At 44.7% G+C, this 19,621-nt stretch overlaps 1 protein-coding gene across 2 annotated transcripts in view; it reads right to left on the bottom strand.

The window, feature by feature from the left end:
* The window catches only part of NECAB2 (N-terminal EF-hand calcium binding protein 2), a 1,606,005-nt gene that overhangs the window by 84,958 nt on the left and 1,501,426 nt on the right, over positions 1-19,621 (bottom strand). For both annotated transcript variants that reach the window (XM_069604778.1, XM_069604779.1), the window contains one exon: positions 3,313-3,390. In XM_069604778.1, the coding sequence (XP_069460879.1) occupies positions 3,313-3,390 (78 nt within the window). The remainder of the gene's footprint in view (positions 1-3,312; positions 3,391-19,621) is intronic.

Here is a 19,621-nt window from a genome sequence, read left to right as displayed (position 1 = left end):
GGAATCTGCTTCCATGTGTTTGTGTGGGTACAGTGCTCTCTACAGTACTGGATATCTGTTGTACACATTAAAACATATAGGTTTTGCTGCTTAGGGGTTAGGTGGTACTGGGAAGCCAGCACGTAGCTACTCACAGACATTTCACCAACTGCAGTCGACCCGCTTCAGTATGTCTTGTATTGGCAGATCTGGAAATGCGTGGGTACCGTGGGATATCACAAGTCCAAAGAAGGCTTCAGATGTACTTAGCTCTCAAATATCATTGAACATAAGGGAGCTGAGACCAGGTAGGCAGGGCCATATCCTCAGCCAAGGTCCAGAAGGGGTGTGGAAAAACTTTGGACTAGCCAGGGGAAGAAGGATTTTCTACTGCTACAAAGTCATACTAGCTGTAACAACGTGAAATTCATTGACAACATAGCTTATTATGTTTTCATGAGAATGTAGTCAATTCCGAACCAACAAGCAATGGCCGAAGGGAGCAAAGAAGCTTTATGTCAGTTTGCCCTTAATTTGGAGAAAACATGAACTGGACAGCCGGCCTAGTGACTCGTTTAATCGAAAAGGACACTGTGCTTGATATACAACCCTTGCATTGCATCTGACATTTGGAACTGACCCATCTTCAGAGGCACAAATTAGTGCAACTGACAAATGTTGGCATTGACAGTACTTCAGAATGGTACCTACTTCTGCTTGAGGGTAACTTTGGTGTGGAGGACTCAGTGTACCTCATTGGTACACACCAAATCTTCCGCCTCTATTTCCTTATACTGTGCCTTGACCTGCATTGAGCTTTCCACACTTGTCCATCCCTGTTTAAGGATTGAAAGGGGGCGTGGGAGTGGCAACAGGACTGAGTGCTGCTGTGATGAGCATAGGGTAGTGACATGGCCATGGACTGATAGAGCAAGAGTTGCTTTGGTGTGGTGGGATCGGGTTATCTATAATGGAGCAGGAGCTATGTGTTGATGTGCATCAGGGCAGAGTAGGACTCCATGGGGATCCAGATCAGCCGGGCAGTGGTGGGCAACTGAATTGAGCAAGGCTGACATTGGGAGCAGAACAGCAAGATGAGTAGGACAACAATAGGTAGCCTCAGTGGCATTGGAAAGAATAGTGAACTGGAGCAGGTTGACAGAAAACCAGTAGGAGAGTCAGCGGTTCATGTGCTCGTGCCACTGAGCTTTCCTGGCATTGGTTACAGAGCATTGCAATAAAGAGCATCAATCTGCCCATGCAGGAAAAAAAATATCCTAATACATTCCCTGATAACGGGGGATTGGTGATGAAGAGACTGATCAAGAACTTTACACTTCTTGACTGAAGGATAATACCATTTGAATATTAGTACCCTGTGGGGGGCGGGGAGAAGGAGGTGCAATTGTGTTCCTTTTCCCCTCCTTTCTCCCAACCTCTAACACTAATTTCCACATCCCACACCAGACCCACTTACCTTTCGCTCCTTCAACACTCAACGGCACCAGGAACACTCAGTGTTCCTGGCGCATTTCTGTTGCGTAATGGCCATCATGGAAAGGGAGAAAGGGAGAAAGGGAGAAAGGGAGAAAGGACTATATGTAGTTCCCTTCTCCCTAATCCATGGCGGCCATCTTGGTTTGTAGATTTTTTTCAAGTTCAGAAACAGCAAACCTTTAGTTTCTCAATATGAAAAACAAATTATTAGCATGTCAGGATGCTAATATAAATAAACCCCTTGCTGTGTGGGGAAGGGGGGCATTACCAGGCTCAGGTAATGTCCTGGGGCATTACCTGAACCCGGCAATGCCCCCTAGCTCAGAGTTTATTGCTTAATTATGGGCCAGATTTGTAAAGTTTTGCCCTTGTGCAAATAATGGAGCAAATTAAATTATCAACAGTTTTGCTACTTAGATAACACTGAATGTAGCAAAGAAGCAAGAGTGAAATCGGTATTATCTAAACATGTTTTTCACAAGGGCAAAGGTGAAGCAGGCTGTTTTAGTTCCTATGATTTCTGCATAACAAGAAAACATTTGCTTATTTTTTGCAACGGGGTAAAGGTTATATATTCTGGCCCTATATGTTTATCTTTGATGGAAAAAAAACATTTGTATTGAAACAGGGCCCCATACATAGCTCTATATTAGCTGGACCTCCAGTCAAAGATTATGGCCACAGCCAGTTCCTGATGACTCAAAGGAAATATACAGGCTATAAAATGAGCAGGTTAAGATCCTGCTCAAGTGCTAGGCCACAAAGTCATTTCCATCCCCTCCTCTCTGTCTTTTCCATAGAGGATTATCCATGGAAGGGCCTCAGTATTGGTTTGGAGAACCTAAGGTCCTCCTTCAAATTCTTCACCAGACCGGTCATGGTCGGAACGTTGTGAGGTTTGGTCTTGGCGATTGTTCAACTATGTGCATGTATCATATTGTATTATGGGTATTTATTGAGTATATACCGAGCTTGGGAAGCTGCACGGCTCTGCACAAGTCCAAGGGGAGGCGCAAAAGCCATAGCACTACAATGATTAGAGGAGTACAGGTTCCAGAGTGAAGAAAGAGTACAAAAGGTTTCATAAAAGCTTGTGGCTTGCATGATTGGCAGGGAGGAAAGAGGAAGGAAGGTTGAAGTGTGGGAGAGGGTGTTTAGGAAAAGGCCTTGACTGGGTGAATGAGGATTGACTCCACGTATGTCTTGGGAAAGGTGCTACTGGAGGAAGTGCGGGTTAGTTTCCACAAGGGAAAAAGCGAGTCTTTTGAAAACCTCGCTACTAACATAAATCTAATCAGTATAGTGTCAGTTCGTTAATATTGCAGGGGGGAACTGAAGATATGACTCATTGGGTCTCTTGACGACCAATTAAAAACAACACAGCAGACTAACCTGTCATTTGTCTCGGGAGGATATCTCAGCGTCAATGTGCTCGCTTTGGAAGCAAGACGACACGGAGAAACAAGGGTTCCCTCCGGGTCCGCACTTAGAAATATCTAGGTATTAAGCTTGTTATAAATAACCAATCATAATACTGCTGAAGTATAACCTTGCTGTAAAAGACACTGGACCTAATGTTTTTTCAATCATCCTGCAAACCGAGAAACAGACCATCAAAAAGACACAGGCCATTAAACAAACACATATATTCTGGCATAAGATCCAAGTATCAGGATTCCCAAACTGAGGATAGGCCAGGGTCTGGCGCAGCATCATGGCTGCACTGGTGATGGCAGAAGAGACCAGGGTGATAAATCCACAGCGGGCCCACATGACTGCAACTCTATTTTGTCTTTAATGTTGATACTGTAGGGAAGAAGATTAAAGGCCACTTACCTCTTCCACTCTTGCTCAGTCTCCCAGAATTCATAGACGATAAAGGTGACCCCATCGGGGAGCCTCACAGCAGTGACGCTGGAACAGAACAAAGAGACATGTGTATTAGGCAACACATTGCAATGAAAGATGTGGGCACGTAGGCCATATTTAGTCACACATTTCATACTGGTGCACTGAACCCAAAAGGAAATATTTCCAAGGTTATTCTCTACCCTCTCCCAACCCCCAAGACCTCACTGCCATTAGGTCATAGTTCTTCATCATGTACAGGGCAGGGAATGCATGAATGATTAATTCATAAAAGCCACTCTTGCTTCAAAGACCTCTGGGGACAAGAATCAAAAGAGGGGAAACCCGCAAAGGCCATGGCACAGCTATGCAAATGTCTAAATTGAAAACTATTCCTGGAGACTGCGCCAAATAATCTTCATCACCAACGTTTAATGGTAATCCCCAGACTTTATTGGTAATTAAGTGAGTGCCCTTTCGATGACACATGTTTCGGCATTTACCTTTATCAAATCAGGGCATATTCATTTGTTCAGATTCACAAAAAAGGACATTTTCCTTCTGCTATCCATTAATTTAAGAGTTTAAGGGGGTAGATCCCGTTGTCTCAACATGTGCAAATGTCTCTCTAACAGCTGGAATTTGGCAACATCAGTAGTGCAGAAGACACAGGAAATGTCGAGGAACAAAGCCCATAGGGATGGCAAGACTTGGAAATGGTGGGGTAGCAAAGTCCATGTAGGGCAACGAGAGCAAGACACAGAGGGGGCAACAATATCCATGGAGAGTAGAGGTGAAGAGGGATACACTCCCTGGGGAGTGACAATTCCAGTTAGGTCAACAACTCCAGAGAGGGCAAGTATTCCAGGGGGGGTGACAATTGCAGCGGGTGGCAACAGTTCCAGATGGGGCACCAATTCCGTTTGGGGCAGCCGTTCGGAGAGGCGCAAATATTCTGATTGGGATTAGTTTCCAATCGGCCCGGGACATCGAAAAGAGAATAACAGGATTTGCAGAGTTGTAAAGTCAGCTTGGTTGGAAGTTTTGTACTTTAAATATGAGCCTATCCCTGTCCACTGAGGTCATTGGCAAAGTGATCCTGCAGACTCGGCAAGACCACCTGGTCCCTACAACCCTACAAGCTGCCCAGCTTCCCTTGCTCTCTTACACGTCCATTACTTCCCCAAACCTTTTCTCCAATGTAAGAGGAGACTACAGGGACAGATTTTGAGCAAGTCGCTTGGTGGGTCTGCAGCATCAATTATGCTGTAATCCAAACCATCTTGGGCCACTGCATACTAATTTGCATGGATCAAATGCCCCCTGCAACCTTCATCTCCCCAGTCTCACTGTGCAGGGTTCATTATGGTTGAAGGGGCTGACGACTTATGAAAACAGAAAAATACAATGAATACGATTATCCCATTCAATCACCCTCTCCATAAGGCAAAGGATGTGAGCTGGGTGTTTTCAGAAAGCCCTTCAAGATTAGAAGCTATACACTGGAGATGGATGGGGATGCAGAGTTTATTCATGCATCAATACTCAAGACAACTCAAATCGTTTGGCAAAGTGAGTCTGTTTTATAAAAACAGGGAGTACAACGAACATCAGCAATCGCTCGATCCTCTAACTCTCAATACTTTATACAAAACTGGGCTTTTATACCCATAGTTGGTCATCATTGACGTTTTGACCTGCGTCATTACCAACGTCATCCTACTACAAAAACCTAACAGAGGGTGTGATAGGTTCTAAGTACATGTCTACGTAAGAGTTCTATATCTGTATAGAGCAGTGGAGGAAGGTGGTAGGATAGTTACCACCTGGTGGGGCAACTTAGCCCTTCCCTCAAAATGGCTACTATGAACGTCACAAAATGTACGACGTCCCATTGGCTATACAAGCTATAGGACCCTTAATTACGTGGTCCTCTATAATTGGTTGGCTTCTAACCCCCGTCATTACTTTTCCACCTACATCTAGCAGCATGCAGACTGAACAACCAGCTATGGATGAGCTCATTTTAGCATTAGCTTCCCACCAATCACTGTATCAATCCATCATCACCTCAATGGTGCAGTGTCAATTAATGCTCATGCACAGCCGGCCTTCGTGCGTAGGTGTGACCACCTCGATCGTCCAACTTCCTTCTACCACATGACTGGACACCATGAAATCAAACTTTTTGTGTATTTGATTTTATTCTCCAATAGTCTTCTGACGTCTTTTGTTTTGCTTGTCCTCTCTGAACAGGAGCTTCTGTTCCTGCACAAGAATCATATCCAATGTCAGCCAATTCCAGTTTGATAAGATCTTGGCTTTCTTGGCTCAGTCAACTCCTTTAGCTGAGATTCATCTTGTAAATCCAATTGCTTTTTTAACTGTGACACACTGAAAATTGCGGCTTTCTTGCTTGTGTCCAGTACTGCTTATAATACGTAGTGGAACCATCCATTTTATACTTGTCCATTTGAATCTATACATGTATATGTTGGCGCTTGCCGATCTATCTATTTAAAAGCATATGGCTAGCTTCATGATTGCTTTGCTGCTTGTGTTTCTGTAGCATCTGTACATGTTTAAACTAAGTATCTTCATCAGGTCTGTGCCATAAGCTTCTTCACCTTGATCCCAAGATGTCACTTATCCATGGTGTTTCCTCTGTGTCTCATAAATTGTCTGCATTCTCTGGTCTGTTTATCTCTTATATGGGTGTCAATTCGGTTTTATGTGACGTCAACATTCATCTGCATCATTCATCTTCTTTGCTTCTTCAGGAATTTCATTCAAATGACCATCATATTATCTTGTATGTAGGTATGGTTTTCTCAAATGGTACTTTACTTCCCAGATCCTCTTTGGTATGGGTATTCTTATGGGTACTGCACGCACTCTGCTCTTTGCTGGTTCAGCTGTTCTGTATATGTCACATACTTTGGTTCCCATTTTTCAGGTAATGGAGGCGCGGCAGTTGGAGTGGGGTTACTTGACTCCTCCTCTACAGATGGCTTTCTGGGACACTTCAAAGTGCTGGAAGAAAGGAGTCATGTTGAGAAGGAGGAGAGGCATAGGGAGGTCATCACACCCACAAGCTAATCCTAGTGGTGCACAGGTGTCAAGGGATGGGGAAGAGGACCATGTCCTCTAGCTTACAGCACCTTGTCTATTGGTGTCCTACCCTGGCGTTCACTATACACATATTGAGAAACACAAACACACACACCCACACACACTTTTTCATTCCTTCCAAGGCATTCCACTTCCATAAATTATTCTATATCACTGAACGAGTCAGTGATTCTAGGTCTTCCAGAAGTGAAGACCTTGGTTGATTTGACAGATTTCAAATGGAAATAAATCTTAGACCTTGAGCCAGGCCTTTTCTTCTGCTGCCCCATCACTATGGAACTCTATAGCTTCCAAATCCCTGATGTATTCACTAACTACTCCTGATCCCCTCTTTGCTCTTACTCACCCGCTGATATTTATTGTTCACTTATGGGCATGACCTGCTGGGTCTGTGTTGCGTGAATACACTATATACGTATAACCGTAAGGGAAACAGAGGCAAAAGCAAATTACCAATAACCCAACAAGTATGCAATTTAGCAGAGTTGCTGGCTCTTCACAGTTATGGTTAGGTCCTTTAAGTTAAACAACTCTGCTAAAATTTATAGTCGCACCAATTGTACTGCTGTAAACCCTCCTGGAGGTGTCTTCTCATTGATAGTTCCCCTGTAGATGTTAGTCCTTACACATGGGACCCGATTTTGGGGCTGATTCATGGAATTATTTGCGCCGAACAATGGGGATTTGTGGGCCATTCTGCCCGCAAATCCCTGTTTAACAAATGGGGATTTGCGGGCAGAATGGCGCACAAATCCCCGTTTTTCGGCTCAAATAATCTGATGAATCAGCCCCTTTGTTTGTGGCTTAGTGCAGCAGTGTAAAAGTGAATTGCACCGTTATTTTTGCACCTTCAGTTTATTTGTATTTTTAGGGAACTCTAGAATGCTTGAGCACATCTTGGGGCCACACACACCAAACGCTCAATTTTACACGGCTGAAGTTGCGGCAATCTGCGTCCATACTTATTGTTGATAGTTAACTCACACCAGTTAGCCTGCTACAGCATGTACATAAGGCCTGTGCGTAAGTAGACCAATGTATTTTTTAAACAATCTCCACCCGGATGACATGCCTCGCCTCGCCAACTCTAAGCTCTCCCGCTAAATCTTCTCTTTCTTTCACAGATTGGACATGAAAACACTGCAGGACACACTACGCCTATCCTCGGACAAACCTAGATGCTCTGAGACCATCAGATGGGTGATTTGGCACAATATTAAATGCTCCATAACATAACATATGGCTATAAATATATGTCTCTGATTTTACTCTGTTGGTTCCTACAACAAAGTGTTGGAATTTCTGAAATTACAAATGAAGGTTATATCATTCACAAATGGAGCTCTGTCCATTAAGATGTCAAGGTACTAGCCAACTAGACAACCCTTGCACTGGATTGGCACTTGTATATCTCTGGAAGGACCATGGGAAGTTTCCCACAGTGATGGCTGCCCTCTTTTTTGTTTTTGTTTTAGAGAAAACAAAAGCTACAGCCCAGTCTGCTTTTGATGTAGATTATAACAGCATTAAATGGTGGGAAACATTGTTTTTAATGAACAATCAGGCAGACGATATAGAAACCAATGCATTTCAGAGGACACAGGGTCCTTCCTCAGGACAGTGCCTGACCTTGTAATAAACCACCAGAAAAAAAACACCAATATAGAATCCAAAGTGATATTTTTTCTTGTATAAGGAACTAGGGCTCAGTCTCTAAGCGGGGACCGGGAATGGAACCTGTGAAGCCTTGCTGTTGTCTTGCTTTCAAGCCAAGCCCGTTTCCTCTGAGCTATCCTTCCAACCTTGCATATACAGTGGAATGTAGGATTACAATGGTCAATCAATTGCAGGTGGCAGGACAGAGGGCCGCCTTCAGGTGATTGGAGAGTGCTCTATTAGCAGAAGCGTCTCGTTCTCTGCTGTCCAGGTGAGTAAGTGACTCCAATCACTTGAAGGCGGCCCTTTGCCCTTCTGCCACCTCTGCAATTGATTGACCATTGTGGTCCTAGGGGATTACCTTTGCTTCTGGATTTTTCTAAGTGAATCGGATGTCTTGGTTTGGTTTTCCTGTGCGATGCCAATTAGGTTATGAACTGGGTTCAAAGAGGGATGGTCATGGTGTTCAACATTATTGCAAAATACACGACACAACCTGTGGTCACTGGACAGTAACATCACAGGAAGGTGTGCCTTGGCAGTGCAATCCCCAGCCAGGGCACAAACCCACCCACTCTCAAAAATATACTTCCAAGCAAACCTTTATGTGTGCCAGAGAAAGAGATGTTTTTCTCATGTCTGAAGAGGATTGCATGTCCCTGTAGTGTTTAGGTCGATTGGCCCTTCTTATTTGCGAACCTGATGAATTTGCCCCTGCACCCTTCATTCCCACAGCCACATTCATTTCCTCAAGGAGGCCCACCCTGACTATGCCAATGGCGGTATTATCAGGGCCGGCACTAGGCAAGTGCAGCTCATGGGGCCCCGCACGGAGGGCCTCCCAGTCATTATTTCCAGGGCCTCTTTTAGTTCCCAGTCCACCCCTGGTAGTCAGTGGCCCGTCCAGCCATACTGGGGCTGGGTACATAACGTTTTTCGGCCATGCCTGGCTTCTTTCACAATGTAAACGCACATGACAAGAGGGCAGCTCTTTCGTCTACATGTGTGTTTACATTGTGAAGGAAGCTAGGCCTGAGGAGGGTCCCAATGCCAGCATCTGCTGTTTCAAAGCTCAGGCTGATTGCCATCCTTATGCAATTGGGCAGCCTGTGGCGTTTTAATGACCTGCAACATGGCCACTTCTCTTATCCAGCACACCCTTTATTTCACACGGGTGGGTTCATTACCGTATCCAGAAGGTGCTCATCTAAAATAAAGCTCCCCTGTAAAAGGTGTGCCTGTAAAAAAAAACGGGTTGCCATATATGAATAGGCAAATGCTCTTAACATCTTGCACAACAGCCTGCTGGAAGTTTGTGACAAAAGTAACCTTTATCCAAGCAGTGGTCTAAAAAAAAAAGAAAAAGTCAGGCTGGTAACATTTTGCATGGTGGTCCTTCTAGCTTTCTATTCAGGATGTGGTAAATAAAGCAACAACAATATTCTTTTGCTTTGACATGTGTCTCTGAGGATTAACTTATTGCAATGTTGCTATAACATGCGATATGTGTAGTTTATAAGTAAACTATCAGAGCTCTGAAGTTTCTCAGTGCGTATGAGAAGGCCATGAAGTTTTTCGTTTGGATTCTGGGACCTGTAGTTTTTACTCTCCCTTTTAGCAAAATGTAGTCCCAGAATTCCAGGGAAAATCAGGACTGGATGGCATTCTCGTGCATAGCCATGGGAAGCGTGAGAGCTCTGTTCTACAAGACATTATTGTAGGCCTTGAAATCCAAAGTTTTAAAGATTTGTGCCAAATGGAGCTTGAAAGGTATGTGTTCAAGTGGTTAAACTGTGCATGGGTTAAAATCCCAACTTCACTGTTTAACCACAGTGTGTGATCCTGGGCAAATAATGTAACCCCTTGTAGTATAGAGGACTGGCCTCAGCAGAGCCATCATTAACTTTGTTCTCATTTTGCAGCCAGTCACCAAAGTGGCATGGGTCATACAGAGTATTGCCCAACAGAGAATGCATTAAACTTTTTGCTATTCTGTATGATGCTGTGTTATTGAATCTTGTATAGCACATGGGGCCTCATTACGACCCGGGCGATAAGGGATTACCGGTACCGGTAAGGGCACCGGTACCGGTAATCCCTTACCGCCCTAGTACAAGTTCCCTTTGCGGGTCCTTAGAGCTAATAACGGTACCGCAATTTGCAGTACCGTTATTAGCGCCTTCCCCATTCCCATTGAGCCCTATGGGGGCTCAAATGGGAATGGGGAAGGGCCCTGGTGAATGGGGAATTACCGCCCTGCCAACCTTGGAATGGGGCGGTAATAGCTCCATTCACCAGGGTGGAGTCAGTGAGGTTTTGGAGGCAGCCATGGCGCTCATAGCGCCATGGTTACCTCCAACCTCGTAATGACCCCCTATGTGTGTATGTTGGGGTCAGGGGTGTTGCTAGGTCTGGAAAGATATGGGGCTACACTAATGTCGGGACTGTCGAGACTCGGGGCTAGCTAGTCTTTTGGTTGTAGCTCCTGAGCTTCTATCCGGGGCTACAACCAAAAGACCCGGGGCTATAGTGTCAAACCGGATATTAAATTATGCCTCTTATTACAAACGATTTGTATGTATATTGGCCTACGCCAAGTTGCTTAAAATTGTACGCGAATAACTCTCCACGGCAAGGTCTTGACCTTAGAAATTGATGTAAGCCGCCATCTTGAATCAAGCCTCCATTTTAGGTTAGAAACCGCCATTTTGGGGTTTTATACAAAGTCACCCTGTAATCTAAAATGGCCGTCTTGTGTGTCCTTGTTCTTGCCTTAACCTCTCCAACCTCTGTAGGGGAGTTAATGTCCAACCTTCCCTCAGGCTATATGTTAGGGTCATGTAGACCTTGTCCTTTGTTGACCTCGGGAGAAGGGGATTACTTGAATTAGCAAAGTTAAACTACAAGTATATAAGGACAGTAATGCTATCCAAATATAATAAGTGAAACATTTGTTTGGTCTGTATTAAACCAGCATGTAAAGAGTGTAAATGTTAGATTAAAGAATAATGGAGTGTGTTAGTAAATGTATTCAAAAGTAAACCGCATGCACAAGATATGTAAATTAGGAAAGTAAACCTGACGCGACCCTAGCCCAGTGCATGATTAACCTGTAAAGGTGCTGGACATCATTTTACAAATTGTATAAATGCGTCGATGTCCAGCTAGGAAATTCTGTCACTGCTCACATTGATCCCTGCTGGTGGTCTCTGTGATGTATTGACGGCCAAATAGCTATTTGTGTACTTTGTTGAATACTGTTCAGTTTTGTAATAAAGATTCTGGGAATCTTTATAAGCCCGTGTCGGTGTATTTTCCTTTGCTCGGTGTAACAGCCGTAATATTGTATTTTTTCTGATTCCACAATTTCCCCCTCAGCCCCGGCTAGCAACGCCTCTGGTTGGGCTAAAGGGGTAGGTAGACGACAAGAAAGTACCTTTATACTCAGTGTGCCATACATTAATATCCATGCAGCAATGATAGCCATTGGGCTAATGTGCCTGCCGCCAAGATCTTTGTTTAAACTGATGGCCACAGGTTCCAATGCCCTCAACTTTCATCCTTCCGAGTTCAAGTAGGAGTGATGCCACTTCCTGTGATGTGATATATGCACTTTTAGGGGTCTTGCAATTAATTTGCAGAACTTGACCCCACCCAATTCCTAGGGCCGGCCCTGGCGGTAATCACAGCCAAATAACTTACAGCATCATTGTCAGTAATACCACAATGAGGAAATTATTCCCAGTGATGGGACCAGAGAGTTTCTTTCTGAAAAATGTTATGTTGCTTGGTATTTAAATAGGGCCCACCCACCACTGATGTGGTTTTGCAGTGCTGCAAGCTTGTCGAGGGTTGCATTGTAACAATCCTGTGTTATTTATATAACACTTTAGCAAAAGCCCTTTACCTAGAATATTTGTATATGCAACTGATATTACCCAACCAAAATTGCCACTTAGTTGATGGCCTCTAAAGGATGAAAGGCTGATTTGGCTTTGCTGGAATATGAACCTGCAGATCACACACAGATCTCAGCAACGACTGCTTAACCTGCTCAGCTGTTTTACTGCCATCGCTACACACTTCGGGAGTTATGCCAGACCGTGGTCCTACTGCATGCCAGAAGGCTGTGGGGATTGAGTATGGCCTGCGAGGTTGGATAATGTTTAGTGGCATGCATGAGGACCAGAGAGGTGCTCCGATCGTGACACCACATTCTTATGCGAAAGTGTGGTGCAGCAGAGAATCGCAGGCAGTGCATGTTCAGGTTAAGTGATGGGGTGCATGGGTGGAAGTGTGTCCTAGCAGGCAGGAAATCCTAATGTAACATGGCTGCAGAACGGTGCACAAAAGCTCATTGGACCATGTTGTGCATGGAAAGCAAAGCACAATAACATACACTACCAATCTTTAAAAAGAAACACCTTCAAACAAAAGAAACCAAGTGAACGAGAGGAAAGTGTCAACCGATTTTGCACATATTTTCATATTTTGTGGGACACAAGAGATTATTCCCTTGTAATGGCCCAAAACTATGAAGAACAGCACAGGAAACAGCCATTAAAGATAATTAGACCTATCTAAATGGCTAAGTCCAGGGGATCAGTAAAATATGGTGCTGCTATTTTGTAGTTATGTGAATCAAAAGGCCATTCATTATAAAGGAAATTGTTTCCTGAAATAGTTGCTGGCCCTACCATTATCGGCCCCAAATTTCGCAGTTCACAATGAGCTGGGCTTGAGTTATATTGCAGATGAGATAGCAAGTGAACTCACCTCATGGTGGTTCAGGGTCGGGGCAAACCCCAATGCCTCGTTATCCCAGCATTTAATACAGAATGTAAGGGAGAAGGGTGGGAATAACATTTAGTGGCTTTCCTGTATTAAACTAATGTTTCAGGATGTAAATCTGTTGGGGCACTTCGAGGAGCCAAGGTAATTGACCAGGGTAATGTCCCGAAACCTGCAAAAGAGAGTGGCCGCCTGGCTTCACGACGTAAGGGAAACCCTAGAGATAGTGAAACCGTCAAATAGACGCTTCCTGCTACTGACCACAAATGACATTAAGGACTATTTGGTTTGGTCTCACAAGAAATCTCAATGCTGTAACATCACAAGATCACGCTTTAACTGCCTACCCGTAGGGGAAGTGATAGCAAACCGTACGGGATTGACCATTCAAGCAGGATATCCGGCATGTGGGGCTGGGTTGGAGGATCTAGCACACTTCTTATTCTTTTGCCCCTCGTATGAGAGGCTTAGGAGGTGGTGGTTGGTTCCTGTTTTTAGAGGAAACATTTTTCCTAGTATCGCCCACCGCTCCTGTTCCTGCTGAAGGGGGAAACCCTCCTAACAGCTTGGGCATTGTTGACTTTTATAAGCAGGGCATTGAAAATTCGTCAGAACTCTATACAGGAAAAGGACGATCTGTAAGGTGATCAGAGACCGGCGGGTTTAGGTTGTTGCTTTGTTTTAAGGGGGGTGTTCAAGAGGCATGTTTTAATATTTTTTACATGTTGTATTTCTGATATTGTGTTTTAATTGTTGTACTTTTATGGATATTTATATCTGAATAAAGTGTTATTGACTGACTATGAAGAAAGAGCAGTCAAGATTGTCTTTCTAGCTAAGATATATTTGAACACAACATTTCCACAGGTACTGTCTGTGAACATAACAAACTTCCCAAAGTTTTCAGAACTGGGTCCAGTGACACAGCACGTTTGCTTCTAAAGACAATTTGAGGCCTGAGACTCACTGTGGGTTTTGGTCACAGACACAGAGCCTAGACCCTAGATTGGGGAACTTGAAATCTCTTCATTGTGGTTTTCTTGCAGATTGATTTGTAATAGAGAAACACTTCACAGACACGGCATACCCGCGAGGGAAGTGAAGAAAAAAGGGAAAAGATGGGATCAAATAAGAAATGATCAGTGGGCCTGAGACAATGCTGCAATTAATGGGACATTTAGAGGAGCCGACTGCCGAGGCAGGATCCATTACTATCTTAAGACACACGGAAGCCCTGCTTCTCAAACAGCAGCCTTCAACCGAACCCACATCTCAAAGGCCTGCATGCAGCCGTCTCTTAACAAGCGCCGCATAGGAAACATGAAAATGACAAACAGTAAGCTAGTATATGCCAGGATATCGGCTGTTTGTCTTTCAAGAGCTTTATTTTACAGGTCCCAAGTTTCGATGTTTTATTTAGTCGGTGTTTACGTCTAAGTTGTGTTATAGGCGCTATCCTTGACACTGCTGCAACTACATCTAAGAAAGAGCCACTGTTGCTTTCAATTACTGTCGCTACTGGTGATCTACGCCTTTACTGCATGCCACCGCCACCGCCACCACCACTGCCGCTGCCTGCGTGCGCATCAATAATTTAGGGAGCGGAAGGTACAATGCAGACCCATGACAGATTGTCAGGCTTATCCCTGGCCAGCGGGGGGGGGGGGGGGGGGGTCGGGGATTCGGTGGAGAAAGGCCCGTCGTCCCCGCTGTGCAGAGAGGAGCAATGGCAGCCGTGTCACTCCCGCCATTTGAAGTCTTATCCTTGGATGTGTCTCTCGCAGCGGTGCCGGGATCCCACTGGGAAATCTGTCATTTAATGAGCTGCTGCTCTGACAGCGAACAGGATAAAGGATACATCTTCACTGATGTGAAGTTTATTGTGTGTTGGGATAAATGGGAGCATCGTGCAGCCCCGGCGCGATAAAATGTGTTCTGGTACCACCTGGTGGCACCTGCACAGGTTTCCTAATTTATCGGCTGTGCCTCTAGGTATGCTCTGATGGGTACATGCTAACGGAAATGGTAAGGGTGGTGTTTAGGGAGCAAGGATAGCTTTGGGCAACCCGTTTGTCTTGGAAGCAAGATAATGCAGCGCAACACAGGTTCGAATCCCAATACAGGCTTAGAAACCTCATGAAGAACAATTATACATTTTGAGGCATTTATGTAGTGTAATTTTTTTATTGTTATTTGGCAAAATAAGCCTTTAACAGGCTTTAAAACAGTGAAACACACACAAAACATAATGTCATCAACATTTCACAGAATAAACTTACAATCCTTACTAAAGAACAACACGTAAGAAGAAGAAAAATTTCATTTGATCCTACAGCAATTAATTTAAAAGCCCCCTTAACATTAATTCATCATAATAGTAGTGTAATATTTGCCATGGACAAGGGCTTCTTTGTGATGCAGGCTGTTTTGTTAGAGCAGTGTCATTGGCTAGAAGTTTGTTATCCTGCAGTCGGAGGGCCGTGTTGTCTTGTGACCTATCTGTGTGTGTGGGTGTGTGTGTGTGTGTGTGTAGTCGCATGGCAGTGTATTGTCTGCATTTGATGCAAGCTTGTAGGGCATTGGAGCTTCGTCCTTCCCAAACATCCGTGAGTGTGTGGGCATATGTCTCTTCATCATATGTTCAGGTAGCGATGGGTTTCCCTATGCAGTGAGCTCTCTAGGTGACCTGCTGCGTGTCACCTTCGCCAGTAACCAGCGTGGATGAGATCGAGACACTGAGGGCATGTGGTAATCGAAGCCAGAATTCACTTTCTGTATGTTGTTTATTCACTGTGTCCTCTCTGTCTGGACTCAGTCACTTCTTTCCTCGCTTCAATCTGGCTTCAGTTCTGCACACTTCACCGAAATTCTTGGCACGGTCAATCACTTTATCTTCCCTTTCCACTCTCCTCTCTTGCTATTTCAGTTTTTTTTCTCTATTCTGTATCTCCTTTTATCATTCCAACCCTTCCTGCACCATCTCTTGGGTTGGCGCATCCTCCCCCGCCTCCTCCTTGTTTGGTGTCCCCCGAGTTTTTGATCTTCATCCCCTTTTGTTCCCTCGATGCTGTTCCACTCTCTCATTTCTTGCCATGGGTGTCACTCACAAAGCTTTTGACCTTTTTGTTCCTCACAGTTCTTTCTCTGATGGTGCTTGATCTGTGAGATGCAGGACGCTTTCCTACTTGCTCCACCTCAACTCCTTAAAAGAGCAGAAATTCTCTTATTTTCTGTGTCCTTCTGTATTCTCCTTACATTATTACTCACCCCCTTTCTTCCTCTGCCCACGGTTCTATGTTCTTTCTTCGCCAGTAATGTTTTTCGATACGTTTTTTATCGAAAAATGTTCAATGAAATAACTCATCGATTTTCTTTTTATATATTTGGGGGAGTTTCCCTCCAAGCCCCTCCTCCCCTATTGTTTAATCCCTATACCCAAACCCCCTACCCCTTATATTCCCTTACCCACCCCCCCTTACCCACCCCCTTATATTTTTCAATGAGTTTTTTCACTGATCATTTTTTTCAGTAAAAAACTCATTGAAAAATACCTGTTGATGAAACGACTGTATACCCTGCCCACAACTAGGTTTAATCTTCGATCCACAACTTTCATTTTCAACAAATATTTCTTCCTTTGCTCATATCTGCCATTTCTAACCCTATCACAACCAGAAAATCCAGACTTTTCAGGCCGCCAAGATTGTTATCCTCGCCCAGGTCATCTGTCACCTTGACTACTGCTTTCTCTTCCGGTTTATGCCGTGTCACTCGATCTTGAAATTGCTTCTCTTCACTAATCTCCTTTCCTTGCTTGGCTCCAATCCTGATACCTGTGCATTGTCTATAAATAATGGTCCCTTTCTATCACTCAACCCTTTCCACTCTTTATTTCCCTGGCCGGTCTCAGCACTCATCTTCACTTTCGATCTGTCCCTTACTCAATTTATGCTCAATTTCATTTCTCTTTTTCTCTGCTAGCACCTAAATTATGGAACTCTCTTCCTCTCCCTTTGTGGCCAGGTTGCTCACAGTCATCCATTCTTTTCTCAGCTTTTATCTACTGCCTTCTCGTAAGTCTCTACAGTTAAAAGGATAAGGATGTCTGCAGGGTCGGACTGGGACAAGAAATAGGCCCAGGCACCAAAAAAAAGTAGCCCACCCCTCGCTTAAAAAAACATGGCCCTCAAACCATCATCCATTAATCGCGTCAATTCACAACTTTACAGAAATTGTTACTTAACGAGGGTTAATGATGTAAGTATCTTGGCATATAATAGCAGTATCTGGCAAATGGCTAATAATTATGCACAAGCCAAAACTATTGGCTTTGCTAATGCTTGTTTTTAGCGGGACTTCAGTGAGGTACACGCATAGTGCTTATAAATCGAGTGGCTGAAGGCAGTGTCAAGACAACTTTGGTGAGTGTCGGAGACCCCCTTTCCTCCCCTGCTGTGGTTGGGAAAGTGACCGTTCGTTCAAATAATTGAAGCAAGTGCCAGAGGCCGGGTAGCATCTGTGCGTGCCAAGGAGCCAGAGGAGCTAGATAGGACACAGAGATCCCGGACACAGTCTGTGGTGGATATGCAAAACTCAAATCAAGTGGGTTCATGATCTTGTAACCCAGTCACCTCTCTGAACCTGCGTTCCACCCAAACCTATCTAGTGCAGCGCCCTATCTCACAGAACCGTGTGGTTGAAACCGGCTCTAACTACAGCATTACTCTTACATCATACCATACACAATTATGAGAAACTCCCACCACCCATCAGACCCTGTGCTGTGTTGAACCACTAATACAAACCCAACTGAAATAACACTTCCTGCATGGCACCACAGGCTGCTGATTGACCATACATGGACGCTACCAGTGCAGCCAACCCACATCTACCTAAATCGCATTCAAGTATCATAGCACCCAGTTTCTTATACCAAAAACAGAACCATCAGATGGAAACTCTGACACGGAAGGGCACAACAGATCAAATTAAAAGTAGTGCTGCGTAAGCGCCTGCAGTCGATTTACCTCCCCACCTCCTGCTCTTTACCTGGCACCCCAACGCAGGAGACCCTGCCAACTCAGGTTCACCACTGAGCGGGGATATCCATGTTTCTTGGGCTGCCATTTTAGTTCACTCCTTTTTCCACTTTGTTTTGCAAATGGTGTAAATACTGCTTTGCTATTCTGCATGGCAGGCAGCAGGTACATGGGATTCCTCTGAGGTTTGCTTGCTGTTAACAGGTGTAAAAAGCAGGTGGACTCGACAGGAATCCAGAGCATTAGCCCTAAAAATCAGAGGTTGGCATCAATGCATGCAGATTAGATGGCGGAGCAGGTGAGTGTGGTGGGAGTGGCAATTCAACTCTGTGCCCCTGCTCTGCCATCCAAACCAATGCAAATGTGGCAGAACGTAAAAAGGATTTGTATAAATGTTACTCTCCTTTTTACACGCACTTTTTACGTTATGGCAGTAGGTAAATGAGCCACAAAGTATCCCAACATATTTACTAAATTGGCCTAAGTTTCTCAAAAATGTATGTTCCAAAACATATGCATACATATATTTATCTATCCTTCGCCTGAACATCTAAACCATTGTTCTCTGGCCTTTTAACTCACATCTGCATACCTGCCACCAATCTTCACATTTGTGGCAGGCAGGTAGATTTGAGTTAAAAGGCCAAAGAACAATGGTCAGGCCTTTAAACATCCACTTCCTCACTTTGGCTGACTGGCTGCTAAGTGGTCCATCCCTCACATTCCTCAGTGTTGCCCTTGCCACAAAAATGTACTTAACCCAACAAGTCAGGCGATAAGACAAATAACATCAGGAACACATATCCTACAATTTCCCAGAAATCCGAGTTACAACAAGATTCCTTATGCCCCCACAGTCTGCCTTTCCCAAGCGAATAGTAAAAAGAAGGGGGGAACTTAGGCTTAACTTGTTCATGCAGTCGCGACTCGCCAGCAATGACGTTTGTCCCTTGTATGCTCCTCCACCTCCCTTCCAAGCCCATGCACCCATCAGTGTATGAGCAGGTGAGCGCCAAGGGAGCCTCTACTGCAAGCCCAGCTATGCTTTCCCAATGTCCCTGGACTCTGGGGAGTGTTGCGTACTCATGCAGGTTTGTCATGCAAGGCTGTTGTATTAGCCCCAAAATCGTTAAAAAACATCACACACACACACACACACACACACACACACACACACACACACACACACACACACACACACACACACACACACACACACACACACACACACACACACACACACACACACACACACACACACACACACACACACACACACACACACACACACACACACACACACACACACACACACACACACACACACACACACACACACACACACACACACACACACACACACACACACACACACACACACACACACACACACACACACGCACGCACGCACGCACGCACGCACGCACGCACGCACACACACACACACACACACACACACCTTACCTGACCCATGTCCATTGGAGCAATGTGAGTGTTGCCCCTGTATGCTACGGCTGTGTTTTTTGCTTGTATCTTGTTTTTTTGTTGTTGATTGGGCTTACGCCCTGAGGCCGCTTGCAGACCACGCCGCCACCCCGCGCCTCTTCCTGAATCCCTTACCTCCCGCCTCCCGTCCCGCCCCCACTGCTCCCATTGGTCCGTGGACCTCAGTGTCTGGA

The sequence above is a fragment of the Ambystoma mexicanum genome, chromosome 1p, assembly GCF_040938575.1.
Source record: "Ambystoma mexicanum isolate Mex_15411 chromosome 1p, UKY_AmexF1_1, whole genome shotgun sequence".
Classification (NCBI taxonomy): Eukaryota; Metazoa; Chordata; class Amphibia; order Caudata; family Ambystomatidae; genus Ambystoma; species Ambystoma mexicanum.
Note: the sequence above shows the minus strand (reverse complement) of the source record. Positions and strands in the feature narration are given on the sequence as shown.